This window comes from Pseudopodoces humilis, chromosome 6 (assembly GCF_049639895.1).
Source record: "Pseudopodoces humilis isolate 2021_Gansu_Grassland_sample_001 chromosome 6, ASM4963989v1, whole genome shotgun sequence".
Taxonomy (NCBI): Eukaryota; Metazoa; Chordata; class Aves; order Passeriformes; family Paridae; genus Pseudopodoces; species Pseudopodoces humilis.
In genome coordinates this window covers 35,604,994-35,618,623 of record NC_142205.1, presented here as the reverse complement: position 1 = coordinate 35,618,623, position 13,630 = coordinate 35,604,994, and the positions used below count along the sequence as shown (strand labels likewise).

Sequence of the window (13,630 nt, the reverse complement as noted above, 5' to 3'; positions counted from 1 at the left end):
CTGACGTCTGCTGTTGTTGCTGGAAGTGACGTCCGCGGGGCGGGGCGCGCGGGAAGCGGAAGTGCCCGCCGGGCTCGGCGGCGGCAGATTCGGTCTGGGCCCGCCGCGCTCCCGAGGGAACGGCGGCCATCCCGCGGGAACGGCGGCGGTCCCGCCGCGCGGGTGAGCGCCAGCATCGCTCTCGGGGCGGGGGTCTGTCCCCGCCGTGCGGGCCGGCTCCCGGCCCGGGGCTCTCCCTCTCCTGGAGACGGCGAGCCCTGGGGACGGCCCGGTCTCCGGCTGTTGTAGGGGCGAGGAAAGACGGGTGGGGAGCCGGGCCCCACCCTTGTGAGTTTGCCGCAGGGCTCTGGTTCCGGGCCCGCAGCCCGCCTTGCTTCTCCTGGCTGGGACACGCTATTTTCCCGCTGGTGCCCAGGGCAACCGGCCTAGGACGCGCAGTCCCTTGTGCCGCTCGCTGGTGTGCGAGTGGCCTCTGCGGCAAGGGAGTCGCAGCTGGCAGGACGGCGAGGTCCCTTACTTTGTTGGTGACGTGCGATTTCCCCCGGCTCCCCGCCCTGTGTAACAGGAGAGTGTAGATCCAGTTAGAAGAAATGGAAAATCTAGTTGTTGGGCATTTCAAAGACAATGTTTACAGTGTGAGCATACTTGGTAACTTGCATGGGATAGTTTCTTTAGTTTATCTTTGTTTTGGTATTTTTGTTTAGTTTTTAACGATGGTCCTTTGACTGTCATACACAGTTTTGAGAGTTGTTCTTTGAGCCACTTGCCCAAATTTCTATATTATTGTATCTTGAAACTTTGTCATACTCGATTTTACTCTTGATAGCCAACACTCCATAACTTCTGTTATGAATTTCTACAGACAAAACCTGTTTTACTGGGTTAGCCTTCCCAAGATTTGCTTCCAACTTGACTGTTACTTTTATGATTTCTTAAGCTATTTTGTAGTGACAGTAGTTACCAGTTTTTCCATCCAGAGGTCTGGTATAAAAAGAAAGGATTGTTTATACTTTTGGGAAAGAGCCTATATGTTTAGACAAAATCCTGTTAGAGTGGCTTCTGTGAGTATTTGCGTTGCAGATTAGAGCTTTGGTTTTATGTCAGATTCTTTGAGATTTGTCTTAATAGCTAGTTAAATTTGCAAAACTGTAGAATGGATCACAGTGTAGCATAATGCAGGAAGAAAAGCTGCCTCAATTTCCAAATATCTGATTAAATTCTTCCAACAGTAAGTATTTTGTACTTCTGTTTAGTGCAACTAATAATGCAGAATCTAATGATTAAATTTAAGGAACCTGATGATTAAGTAGGAAGAAAATTCTCTTAACAAGGGCAGAACACATGGGAAGAGCTTAATCTTGAGGAGTGCTGATTAAACACCATAGAAGCACAAGAAGAAAAACACCCACAGCAAATCCAGCCCACTGTAAATGCAAGCTTTGACTGTCTCTTGAGACCATTGCTTCATTTATAGGCTGTGTGACTGTGCCTCTTCACTGCTTGGATTGGTAAGCTTCAAAATACTTGTTTCATAGCAAGAAAAGAAATTTAGTAAAGATAGTGGCAGGTAATTATCTCCCAGCTTCTTGCAGAAAATTGAATTTAAGTGATTATTGCATTTTGTAATTTTTGTGTACATAATTTTTTGAACAGACATACTTTTTAACTTTTATTTCATAATCTGAAAGAAGAATAACATTTGGAATAATGGCAACAGGAGACCTAAATGGAAGTTTAAGAAAAATAGAACAAGGACTTCGCTTGTTAAATTATCCAAGGGATGTGGATTATACAGTGTAAGTGGCAGTGAAAACTTATGCTAATGCATGATGACAGCATGATGTGTAAACAAGATACGTATAAGTAGCATTGCACCCAGTGAGAAGTGATCAGAACATAGCTATGGGAAGTTGGGGTGTGGTCTATGTGAACTGGAATATAAAAGTATGAAGTTTTGTTCTTCTGAGCAATCCTGAGCTGTATTACTGTCTTGCTCATCTTTTGCTGTTCTTGTCTTTGTTTTGGTTAGTCTCACCTTTCTGATTTCTTCGGAAGTGCTTGCAAAACTACCTTCAGGAAACTTAATCCTGTAAAGATTAGAAACAAAAAAAAAAAAAGTCTGAATGTTGAGCTGGAAATGCTTGTGGGCTTTAGACTTGACAATATTTAGATTATGTGAAGATCACAAAAACATTTTTTTGAGCATTTTACCATCCAGCATGAGAGAAGGCTGGACAAAAAAGCCTTAAAATTAAATATATTTGAATATAACATGCTGGCTGTATTTATTCCTTTCAAGTTAAATGTTTGCCTTCATGTAATGAAAGGCTTTTGTTGCCTTCTGCTGTATAAAATACTTCTGTTTCTTAATAGGTTAATAAAGGGTGATCCAGCTGCATTTTTACCTATCATCAGCTATTGTTTTACATCTTTTTCAACTTGCATAGCAGAGCTTTTGGTAAAGTGTGATGTGGAACTGACAGCGAAGAGTGACTTGCGTTTTATTGAAGCCGTTTATAAGGTATCTCTTGTTCTTTGCAAATGACACATGGATTTGTGTACAATTTCATAAAAATTAAACATTTACTATGAGCTTTACTAGAAAGTGAAAGGTTTTGGCAATAAACATGAATTTTAGTTCTATTAGGATTTAAGATGAGTAGTAAGTCACTGTGTGAAAGTTTTTAGATTTCAATGAAAATAAGGGTGGGTGGTGGTAGCCAAATCTCAATTTTGAGACATTTGCAGGAACAGTAATATTGTTAGACGTTGATTTTGAAGAACACAGAAATGTCTATTGGCAATAAGATTTATAGAAGTGACCTTGGCAAAAAAAATCTTAAGCACCAAAACAATCACAAGAAACTCAAAAAATTAGCATGTAAGCACAGTTAAGAAATACAGCTATTTTGAAACACTGTGCCATTTTGAATACATAAAGTCGAATATCTGAGTCAAATTCTTAACTGACTGAAAATAACTCTCAACTATCCTTAAAATATACAAAAGCATGTTTTTATGAGAGGTGGATTGATGAATTAAGGAACAGTGGCTTATTCAGACTAGTTTTCCATCTGACAGACTGCTTTATAGGGTTCTGTGGGAGTCTTATGTAGCCCTCTGATCTATTTGGTAAGATTAATACAACTTTTTATTGTACATTCACTTTAAAAGCTCTTAGTTTAAGTTTTTTAGTATTAATTTCTATAGTAGTTTATTTCTTGAATCTTAAGACTGAGTTGAAGTTTACAAGAGTGATGTGAATGAAAGAGGTATATTTAAAATCTAGTTAAAAGAAATAGCTGTATATATATTTTTATATATAAAAAAATAATCAAATGAAGAAAGGCTTAACTGCTGAAGTACAGAATGAAAGAAAAGTTTCTAGTAAAATAAGTATATGGGCATGCTATTTCTACAGCAAATTGTGAGGTGATTTTGAAAGTGAAGTAAACTCTTGTTTTGTTGCAGTTCCTTCGTGATCAATTTCAGTATAAACCAATTTTAACAAAAGAGCAGTTTCTTCAGTTTGGCTTTGCGGAAAGAAAAATGCAAATCGTTTGTGACATTATCAATTGTGTGGTGAAGAAACATAAGGAGTTGAGTAACTCTAGTAAGGTACTGATCAAATGGTTACCTTTATTTTAAGTTTCTTTTGACATGTTTGATGCTGCAGATAAGCTGGTCTTCAGCTTCTATTTGAAGATGCAGCACTGCTAATGGACCAAATAATGAAAAGTTAGTATGAAGTTCCATTGTAAGATGCTTGAATGCTTTCATTCAAGACATGAAGCTGCCAATATTTTGTAGCATAAGAAAATTAGAATGAAGATAAATCTAATTGATGTCTTTACAGTAAGTGATGTATTTTCTTTTACAATTCTTAATACAGTGAACATGTGAATCAATAAACATTTCAGATAACTTTAAAGGCAAAGCAAAATCATCTCATATGTTGAATTTCTGTAACAATTTAAACGTGACACTTGCATTGCTTCAAAAATCTGTTTATTTTCAGTAACACTATTTGTAATGGCATTTCTTCTTTTTTCAGTGTGTGTTGTGTATCAATCTGCATTAATGAAAGGAATTTCCAGTCTTTATATTTTATAGGATTTTGTTTCCTTTGAGTTTTTAGCAAGTCTTCAGGACTTCTGTATATTTAATTTGTCGGTTTTGAAGACATGACTATATTTTTTGTACTTATTTTACTTTCAACTCTGGTGCAAGTTGTATTTTCTATTTATAAACAGTTTTGATGCAGCCTAGCATAGGCATTAATGAGTGTAAAAGTATGGCATTCACTTCTGGATCTGTGTTATCTATAAATTCTGGTCATATTTAATTTTTTTTAGACACTATTGTACTACAGAGGTTTAAATGTGTTTGTGTTTGTGTGCACCGTGAAATATTCCTGACTGTCAGTGAGGATGTTAGAAAGTGGGTGTGGAATCCTAAAAATTTGCCTGTGTTATTTTCTTCTGTTCACTTTGGAGGTTAAATCCCAAACAAGGAAAAAAATCAGACCTTTTAAATTTGAAGTATGGTCAAATTGTGATAAAGGTCTTGCTGATCCTACTGGCAGTGCTCTGAATTCCAAGCAGGTATGAAAGTAATTTTTATGTTTATATCTAAAGGTTAATCTTATTTGTAGCAAGTCAGGCTCTTGCTGAAATTTTTGCTTTCATTTAGGTTTTAATACTTAATCAAATCAGTTTTGTGGTGGGCTGGTGTTTGTTTGTTTTTCCCCAAAGTGTGGTTGGTTGAATTAATAGCTGAAATACGGTGGATGTTGCCTCTCTGTTTACTGAGTACTTTTTTAGATCTCAAAGTCTTGGTGGTAATGACCTAGTGCTGTTATTTGTGCTATATTTGAATTATATAGAGTGTTAGGGAGACCAATAGAAAAAGATAGAATGGGACAAGGTAGCTGTATCATGCTTGAAGAGTGAAGTGTGCTTGGCCCAACACATGTTTTCAGCTCAGCGCTCAAAACACTGTTTAGTCTTTTGTCTGAGTCTGTTCAGCACGTTTCTGTAATGGAGCATTCCTCTGGGCTTTGGTTTTACAAAAGTAAAATGATTATGCATTGAGTAAAAATGATTATTCACTTTGCCAATCTTGACATGTGAAGGAGGCAGCTTTCCTAATATTTTCTGCCAAAAGGGTGCAAAAAAAAATTGTAGAAAACTTTTAGGTCTATGACTGCTTGTTAATAGTTGGTGATTTCTACTTATAAAAAAAATATTGCTTTTATCAAGGCAAGCTTCCCAAAGAAAGTATTTGGAATGGTTTCTCTGTCTCTTCTAGTTGTTTGATAGTATCACTGAATGGGGATAGATACATGTGTTTTAAGAATTCCCTAGCAAAGGAGAGTTTCAGCTTAACTAAAACATCGAGGAATCTGTACGTGTTAAGATGCTGCACGGAACTAGTAATTGTGCATTGTTAATTATGAAGTATTTTATTTTGTTTTGTGCTAGTGTCATAGGATTTAATCCACCTAGAAAGAATTGCAAAATTTCTCCATTTTCTCTAAGAGAGCTTTAAAGGAAACTGATATGTAGCTCATGGGGCTATTTTGCTGACAGTTGTCAAGAAAAAGGAAGAATTCTAATCTTCCTAGTTAAACCTTTTTTGTTCTTAATGTTTTAGTCATGGTTTTGATGTTGGAACTGTCTATACATAGGAATTTCACTGTACGTAATAACATATTTTCCAGTCCACACTTAGAAATCTAACAACCTTTACATTAAGGGAAGACATTCAAGTCTTCCTTACTGTTTGTGGAAAGGAAACAAGGCACCACAGTATATATGGTAAAGTGTGTGCATATTTGTTTTACAGTTCCTTCAGGACTGTATGATTTTCTAAAATTTAAGCTGCCTGCTATTGCTTTCTGTAAATTTTGTAAGATAGTTAGATTTAAATAAATATTGAAATAATAGGTCTTACATGTTATTACTTGGCTAATGAATTGAAATATTCTTGTAACAAATAACGCCAGTTTGTTTGTTTGTTTTTTAACAAAAAAGAAGCCTCAAAAGAAGCCTCTGGTTGAACGGCACTCAGGAAATGAAGTTAGTGGTGACCTTCGTCCACTACCCCTTCCAGCACAGGGAGGGAATGAGGAAGAATTGTGCCTAGATAATGATATTGTGGAAGTTAAATGTGAACAAGTAAGAACTTCTATTTTAAGATGTTGTCTTTTTTTTTACAGGATTTTTCTAAGGGGATAAAGATTTTTACATTATTGTTACACCTCAGGAACATGCAGCTGTTATTTAATAAATGTATTAAAAACTTTGAAAAAGGAAAAGTCAGTTAAATTGTACTATCTCTTTCAACACACAGTTCTATCAGCAGCTTCTTTTAAAAGCTGAGTTCCCTGAGTAGGCATATTTTGGTAATTCTGGGTGAAAAATAATTTTCTAATAGAGCAGGATGTAGTTACTGAACTTAAAGATTGCACTTAATTTGTTTGATCAAATGATGAATTGTTTCTGTTTTGAAGTCAGAGGACATGTTCTTATCAATATTTTCAGGTCATAGAAGAAAATTCACAAATTGAATTTTTAAAGAATCAGCTTGCAGATTTCCAGGAAAAGCTTCATAAGCTAGATTGGATGGAAGATAAGCTACAAGTTTTAGAAGAGAAACTGCAAGGAAAGGTGATCATAGATGAGAAGGACTGGAATAACTTACTGAATCGAGTTTTGCTTCTTGAAACAGGACTGTTGTTACAATCCAAAAAGGTGTGTTAACTTCTCTTTTAATTCTATAACAAAAATTGCTCAAACACAATCTTATTGGTCTGTTTATGCGCTTCTTGCCTCCTGATGTTTTTTTTTTCACTGGCTTTAAAGTCATGATCTGAATGCAAGTGCTGTTTATGAAGTTGATGGTATTTTTTTTCTTAACTGTTAAATTCTATTCTCTCATACTCTATGAACCAAAGCTCTCCATCTGTTCTCATTAATAATGATTCAGTGTAATTTTATTTACTACTGAAGTTATAGAAGGAAATTTTTGAACATGGAGTTTACATTCTCTACAACTGATAGTGACAAAAATGCACAGTGGAATGTACAGGGTTAATAAAAAAGTTTTCTTATTTTAGTCCTATGTTTAATTTATGCTTGCTTGAAATTTCTAGCCTAATCAATGGGTTTTTTCTCCTATTCCCACTCCCTTCCTTCACTTCCTATTTCTTGTCAGTGATGTTCATTGCATTTTAGGATGTGTAAAAGCACTACAGTTGTGATGAGGCTACATTTGGCATAGCAAATAAAGCCTCTTGTTGCATTAAGACTCTGGGTTATTTTTTGTGTTGAAAGGTCCTAGTGTGCACATTATGTAATTTGATATATGTACACATGTAAATATTTTGCAGTGAACCATAGCATCACTTTGAAATTAATCATGTAATTCAAAAACTTAATTCTCTCATGAATTACATGTATCCTTCAGATACTGTCAGATGCTTTCTGGAAGAGAGTTGATCTGTGTTGCATTTTTCTTTGCAGTTGTAAAACTATTGAATTTATTTATAACCAGGAGCTCTGTGCCTGTTGCTGACCCCACAAATTTGAAAATGTTGCTAATACTTGTATACAAGACATGGTTTACTGTGTGCGTTGGAAATGTGGTGGTTATGCAAAGTCTTGAAATGGACAGGTGTTCAGACTGATCACCAGGTTATTTCTAATGGCTGTAGCTCAATAAGTGAGGATGGATATTCTCAATTGCTTAAGAAAAAAGTTTAGTAGCTCAACTGATTTACCATCTGAAATCAGATTCTTATGGTTCAGTTGACATATGTCCAAATAATATCACCAATGATTTTTTTTTTGGCAGCAGTCTCAAGAGGCCTTCAGGTGAACAGCCATAGACAGCTTTTTCTCTTGTTTCAAATATATTCTTTTCAAGAAATTACTGTAGCACATGGGAACGCTCCTGTTTCAGACTAGACTTGTTCTTTGGTTTATGTAAATTTGGTTTATTACTGCTTCAGTAACGTGTTTATTGCAGTTGTTCATATGGTTGGAATAGTATTTGGAAAATACTCTGAAAAATATCACTCAGAAATTTATATTTCTGTACTGCATGTTACTGAAAGAATGCACCTACAGAAACGAGTTCAGCTATAGTTTGTGTGGCATTGTATATACAAATATATAAGGTTATATCTATATATGTATACATAGTCTTCAAAACTAACTGTTTTGCAATAGACATTTGAAAACTGCTAAGAAATAATCCTTTGGGACACAGAATTGCTGCTTTTTTTGTTTAATGAAATCGCATTCAAGTCGTGCTTCACACATACAGAAACAATTCAGAATTACTCCTTCCTTACTCTTGCACTTTTCAGGGACTTTTTGGCATCTAGCCAACATAGCAGGAACACTCTAAGATCTGTCTTCTGCTGTTGCCAAAGTAGCAGCAGCTGTGCAGTTAACTCTGGGAAAGTCTGAAAGCTACCAAATCCATTTCAATGAAAGGAATTGACCAGACATAGTCTGTGCAAATTAGATTTTTGTATTTTTTTAAGAGATAGGCATTATTATGTTTTTTTCCAGCGCTTTCACATACAATACCTACTATTTCTCCTTCATTTGTTTATTTGGGTGCAGTATTCCCCTGTTAGCTGATGTAGTTAGTTGCTTCAGTATATAAAGTGACATATTTTAAAGGCTGAGATGTCAAATCATAATGATAACTTATTATGTAAAAAAAGTTTAAATGTTTGAGTATTGCATTTTTTTGTTTAGAAATTAGGAAATTGTATTAAAAAAAGTTATTGTTTGCTTGCTTATGAATAACCTTTTTCAAGTTAGATTAAGTTAAACTGACAGTGTTTCTTAAGAGAGCCCTCATTTAGTAGCCTGGAAAACCAGCTTAAAATAGACTTCTGAGTTCTAAGCATTTAGGTGGAATGAATTTAAATTAGTCTATAGGTTATTTTTTTAGAACTAAGGGCTGTATTTTTGAATATCAACCAGCGGTAGGAGAAGGCACACTTTCTTTAAGCTAATGGAAACCAATGTTGAGATGAAATGATTAGTACAGGCTAAGATCATTCTGCTTGTCCATTCTACTCATCACTAAGTTATATATAACTAAGTTATATGCACTGTATTTTGGCCTGGTTTTGACCTCTTTATGAACAGCAATATTGATATTAAAAAAAAGACCTGTTAAGTAGACTAGTTTTTTAATGAAGTGCATTTATGGAAATGTTGAATTTTTTTAGTCCTGTGAAGATATTTGTGCAGTGCCAACATATCTGCATGGTGTAGCAAGCGAATACATACATACCTAGTACTTAAATAAACTTTTGTTCCCTCAGAAGATGATTTAAATTTAAGGGTATATGGCTAAAATGCAGTAAACTTGTATTTCAGAGAGACTTACCTAAAGAGTTCAGCAGTATAAATCAGGAAAGTGCTTCTAGTAGCATTCCAGTTTCTCTTGGTGAGTATTAATAATTTTCCTTTTAATTAACATAATATGCTAAATACTTCTTGCTGACCTTGACTAATAATAGTTTAAGTAGGTAACTGAAATTTAATGACTTCTGAATTTAAAACCATACTGCAGGTTAGAAGTTAACTTCATAATTTCATGTTTCTAACTTATTCTTTAGATGATTTAGTTGCTATAACATAGTAATACTATTTTCAAATAGCTACTAAAAACATCAAAGATGGAAATTTAATCAACTTTCTGTTGCTAAAGCTTTGAAAAATAATGCTGTCATCTGGACTTTAAGCGGTTATTATCATGTTTTAAAAGTGCACTGTTCTTAAGCACAAATGGAGTTATTTTTGCTGCCACTAATATCTTTTAGGTTGCTGTTTACTTCTTTTTAATGGGGCTCAGACAAATCATGATTCATAATCTTTGTTGGTTTTCAACTCACTACGGAATGTTTTCTATATTTCATCTCTGAAGTGGTTAGCAGCTCTCCAGCTGGCATTTTTGATAAACTTTCTTGTTTTGAAGAGAAAGACAAAATCTTTTTCTTCTATTTCCAACTTAGTTTAATTTTGATAACATACAAGAAGTAAACGAAGCAGACTTGAGTGGGAAAGAAGTTAAAAGCAGTGCCCAGGCCATGAGTAATTCTCCTGTTTTCCTCAATGGCAGCTCTCTAGCCCTTAGCTCCCTCTGTTCCCTTACTTGATTTGGCCTGTTTCCCTTGTGGCAGCTGTTATTCCTACCACCAGTGGTAAGGAGGATATTCTGTTTTCCATTCTCACATATTAGGCTTTTTTGTCCAGTGTTGGGCTCTTGAATTGTAATTAAAAGGGAGTCTCAGTGATCCAGTTTCCATGGAAATTAGGGAGGCAGTTCTTGATTATGTCAAAGCTTGTTTTTATCTTGGAGTCTCAGAAATGCGTCCTCCATTTTATAGGACATAGAAAGCTTGTAATATGTTCAGTTCCTTTGATAAGTTTAGTGGTATGTTACTGACACTTGAGGACTTCGTAGTAAGTAAACAGGCAGATGGATTTTGAAAGAGAATTTTTATATTTTCACACTCCCCAGATTCTTTTGAATGTGTTATTCCTACTTTTCTAAAATTCAGGAAATTTTAGGTGTAAAAGTAACGGGGACAGGATTAATTATTTTATCTGGTAGTTTAATACTTTGAATACTTTCAGGCTCTTTTTGGTTGTAGCACTCTTCAGCAAGTACAGCTCTACCAAATAAACAATTTTTAATTTTAGGTATTTAAAGGCAGTTTAATATGAATTTTAGATACAAAATAGTGTAGGTAAGTATGTTCTAAAGGTATGATGTACAGATGGTGACATTACTAAGAAATGGGTATGGGAACATGTCTTTTTCAAGATACTAAGTTCTTTTCCCTGACAATAATAATCTAAAATTGCAAAGAATATCACAGCCTTCCAAATTGAAACAAAAAAGAAAAAAATTCTGCTACTTATAAGGCAGGTTACTTAGCACAAATTAAAGACATGTTTGAACATGCAGTTAACAATAAAAATAATATAAACTATATGAAATTACTATTAAATATTTGGCACTGTATTCAGATATTCATAAGCTTTGATTTTACTCTAATCATGAGAAAATAATCTTCTTAGTAATCTTTGGAATTTGCTTTTTTTATATTATATATTATACATAGTGTAATATTGCACTTGTTTTTAAAAAAAGGAGAAACCTGTTTTGGACTCTCATAGTAGCTTTTTCTTTTCCCTCTCTAAACAATGCATTGTCTTCTGTTATTACCTACTGTAAATCAACTTATTTGATAGCTGACCTTGCAAAAGAGAGCAAAAAGGCAAAGGTGACATAAAACTGAGCATTTCTCTGTAGATACAGAGAGGAATGAAGAGATGCCAGAGAGTCATCTTCAGTCGTCTGGATGCAGTTCTCTGTTATCCACAGACCAATCTCCCAAAGACATGACCGTTAATTCTCATGATCTGACAGACATTTCAAAGGTAAGTAAAACTGGTGAACGCTCAGTTGATTTCCTTTGAGGTCAAGAGAACAAGTAAGCATTGGTTTTAGTTGTATATACTGATAGAAAAACAAGGAAACTCTGCTAAACTACATCTTGGTCTGTCTCTTAAAAATACTTTTCATATGTAAACAGTGCTTAAAGTCACATTTTCTCTGAATTTAAGTTGAAAGTCCATCTGAAGAATGTCAGCTTTGAAGAGTTCACTAACTTTGTTGCTTTTAAATTGTAGGAGACAATAAGACAAAGAATGGAAAAGATAAGTAAAATGTAAGTAATAGGAAAGGGCAGCAGGAATTTATTTCCCAGGGGGGAGTTGTACTGGACTAAGGCACACAGAGAATGTACATATGTGTTCCAAACCTCAAAGGTCTCTACATCAGGTGTGGCATTTCCTTATGGCTCTACTGGATAGTAAATCTACTTACAGTTTTGTATTTGTGGGATATGTCACTCTTTTGATTTCTAAAAAGCAATAGAAAGCACTCTTAATAGTGTTAATTAAAGATTAAAGAGTGTTTAGAATTTGGTTGATAAGAAATACGAATATTATTTATTTCCTGGTTGAAATTCCCTGGTACTTGTAACTTTTCTTCCTGAAAAATACCTGTTATTTTAACTGTGTTTTATTATTTAAGGAAAAGTAAAACCATTTTCAGCCTTAGCATTATAACGGCTGTATTGAGATGTATTTGATATTAATTCTGTGATCTATAATAAAATTTTTTGTTATATTTTTATTATACTTGAAGAGAAATATGCTGTTCTACAATGTTTGTCTAGCAAGAGATTTTTATTCTCTAAGTGTGTGACCTATAAAAAGCTCTAGCCTTTTCTGTGATTTTAATTTTATTGTTTGGGTAACTTCTTTTTTTGTGTACTTAAGGTTTATTGATATATGATAGGCATTTAAAATAGAAACCAATTGCAGAGGAAAAGGACAGGATGAGAGAAAACTTAATGGGGTCATGCTGCTTGTTAGCATTTTGGATAATTAGGACATTAAAAGCAAGTCAGTCAGTTATTTTGTACCTCATTTTATTAAGTGTATGTAAACAAAATTTATTTTCAGAATTGAAGAAACCTTCAACTTGTTCAAAACACCAAGCCCACCTCTGGGAGTACCTGAAAGCAAAAGTCTTCAGACCTGGTCTCTGCAGACTTACGGATATCGGAAATAATATGTATGTTTGTACAGCATCAAATTTTTAATATATCGAATTTGTAATGATCAGCAGTGCTTTTATTGCTTTGAATAAATATTTTACTCATATATCTGTGTATTGATTTCCCTCCTCACGACCACAATTTTTGGTTTTAAAGACTGTTCAAATAGCTTCTTCCCCCCTTGTTGCACTTTTGTAAATTGAAGTCATTACAGCAGTGTATTCTTGTGTTGACATTTGTTAGCAGTGTGCTAAGTAATATGTTTTTTAAAGTGTGGGCTTGAGGACCGTGGTTTACATCCTGTTGGAAACATTCCAGCTGGAACTTGAGTATTACACCCAAGAGGCATTCTTACATACCATCTTACCATCTGTACTGTTGAATAAGTCTTAATAAAAAACTTACATACACAGTTTCAAATATGTACCTTTTTTGCTGTTGTTTTATTTTGAAATATAAGTTTTCACACTGAGCTGGAGAGTACCAACACTTTATGGCTTCCATTAACACTGACAAAGTGAGGTTCAGTTTGATCCTAAGCACTAAAATGTGCAAGTAAGTCCACAGACTTTGACTGCAAGAGATGTGTTGAGTGTTTTAGTGCTCTTACCCAACACATTTTAAGACCAGCAGCACAGATGGAGACCAGTCAGTATACAAAGAAACAACATTTTCATTACTTGAAGCCATATTAAGATTTCTGTTTAGAGACATAAGTAGATGTAAGACTTCCATAAACATGATCAAACCAAAGATGTGTGAGGCTTGATTAGATTTGTTTGTTACTCTTTGTAAACTGGTAGCCTATCATATCAAGGTTCCTTTGTGTTTTAATACTTCACTTTAAAGAATATTTGGAGTTTAGTATTACAAACCAGTTGGAATTTTTTTGGAGGCAGAGTTTTCAGATGAAGGCAAAAGCAGCTGTTTGACGTGCGGTAAAAAGTGATTTCTATTTTAACA

At 34.8% G+C, this 13,630-nt stretch overlaps 1 protein-coding gene across 8 annotated transcripts; it reads left to right on the top strand.

Annotated features, from left to right (window-relative positions):
• The first annotated feature begins 41 nt into the window (after positions 1-41).
• CEP44 (centrosomal protein 44) lies at positions 42-13,093 on the top strand. 8 transcript variants are annotated; one of them, XM_088055948.1, is made up of 11 exons: positions 42-162; positions 1,292-1,796; positions 2,374-2,521; positions 3,472-3,618; positions 4,497-4,604; positions 6,036-6,179; positions 6,546-6,755; positions 9,408-9,477; positions 11,353-11,480; positions 11,733-11,770; positions 12,573-13,093. In XM_088055948.1, exons 2-11 carry the CDS (start codon positions 1,708-1,710, stop codon positions 12,679-12,681), a joined length of 1,191 nt encoding a protein of 396 aa, XP_087912074.1. In that variant the 5' UTR covers positions 42-162; positions 1,292-1,707; the 3' UTR covers positions 12,682-13,093. The 8 variants fall into 8 exon arrangements, with proteins under 8 accessions (XP_087912074.1, XP_087912075.1, XP_014115274.1 ...); XM_088055949.1 differs by having other exon boundaries at positions 43-162; positions 1,692-1,796; XM_014259799.2 differs by having other exon boundaries at positions 74-162; positions 1,654-1,796.
• The last annotated feature ends 537 nt before the right edge of the window (positions 13,094-13,630 follow it).

Coding starts and splice junctions, on each gene's coding strand:
- CEP44 (XM_088055948.1), top strand. CDS start 1,708: ATGGCAACAGGAGACCTAAATGGAAGTTTAAGAAAAATAGAACAAGGA. Junction 2,522..3,471: donor TTATTGAAGCCGTTTATAAG/GTATCTCTTGTT, acceptor GTTTTGTTGCAG/TTCCTTCGTGATCAATTTCA. Junction 3,619..4,496: donor AGTTGAGTAACTCTAGTAAG/GTACTGATCAAA, acceptor TTCACTTTGGAG/GTTAAATCCCAAACAAGGAA.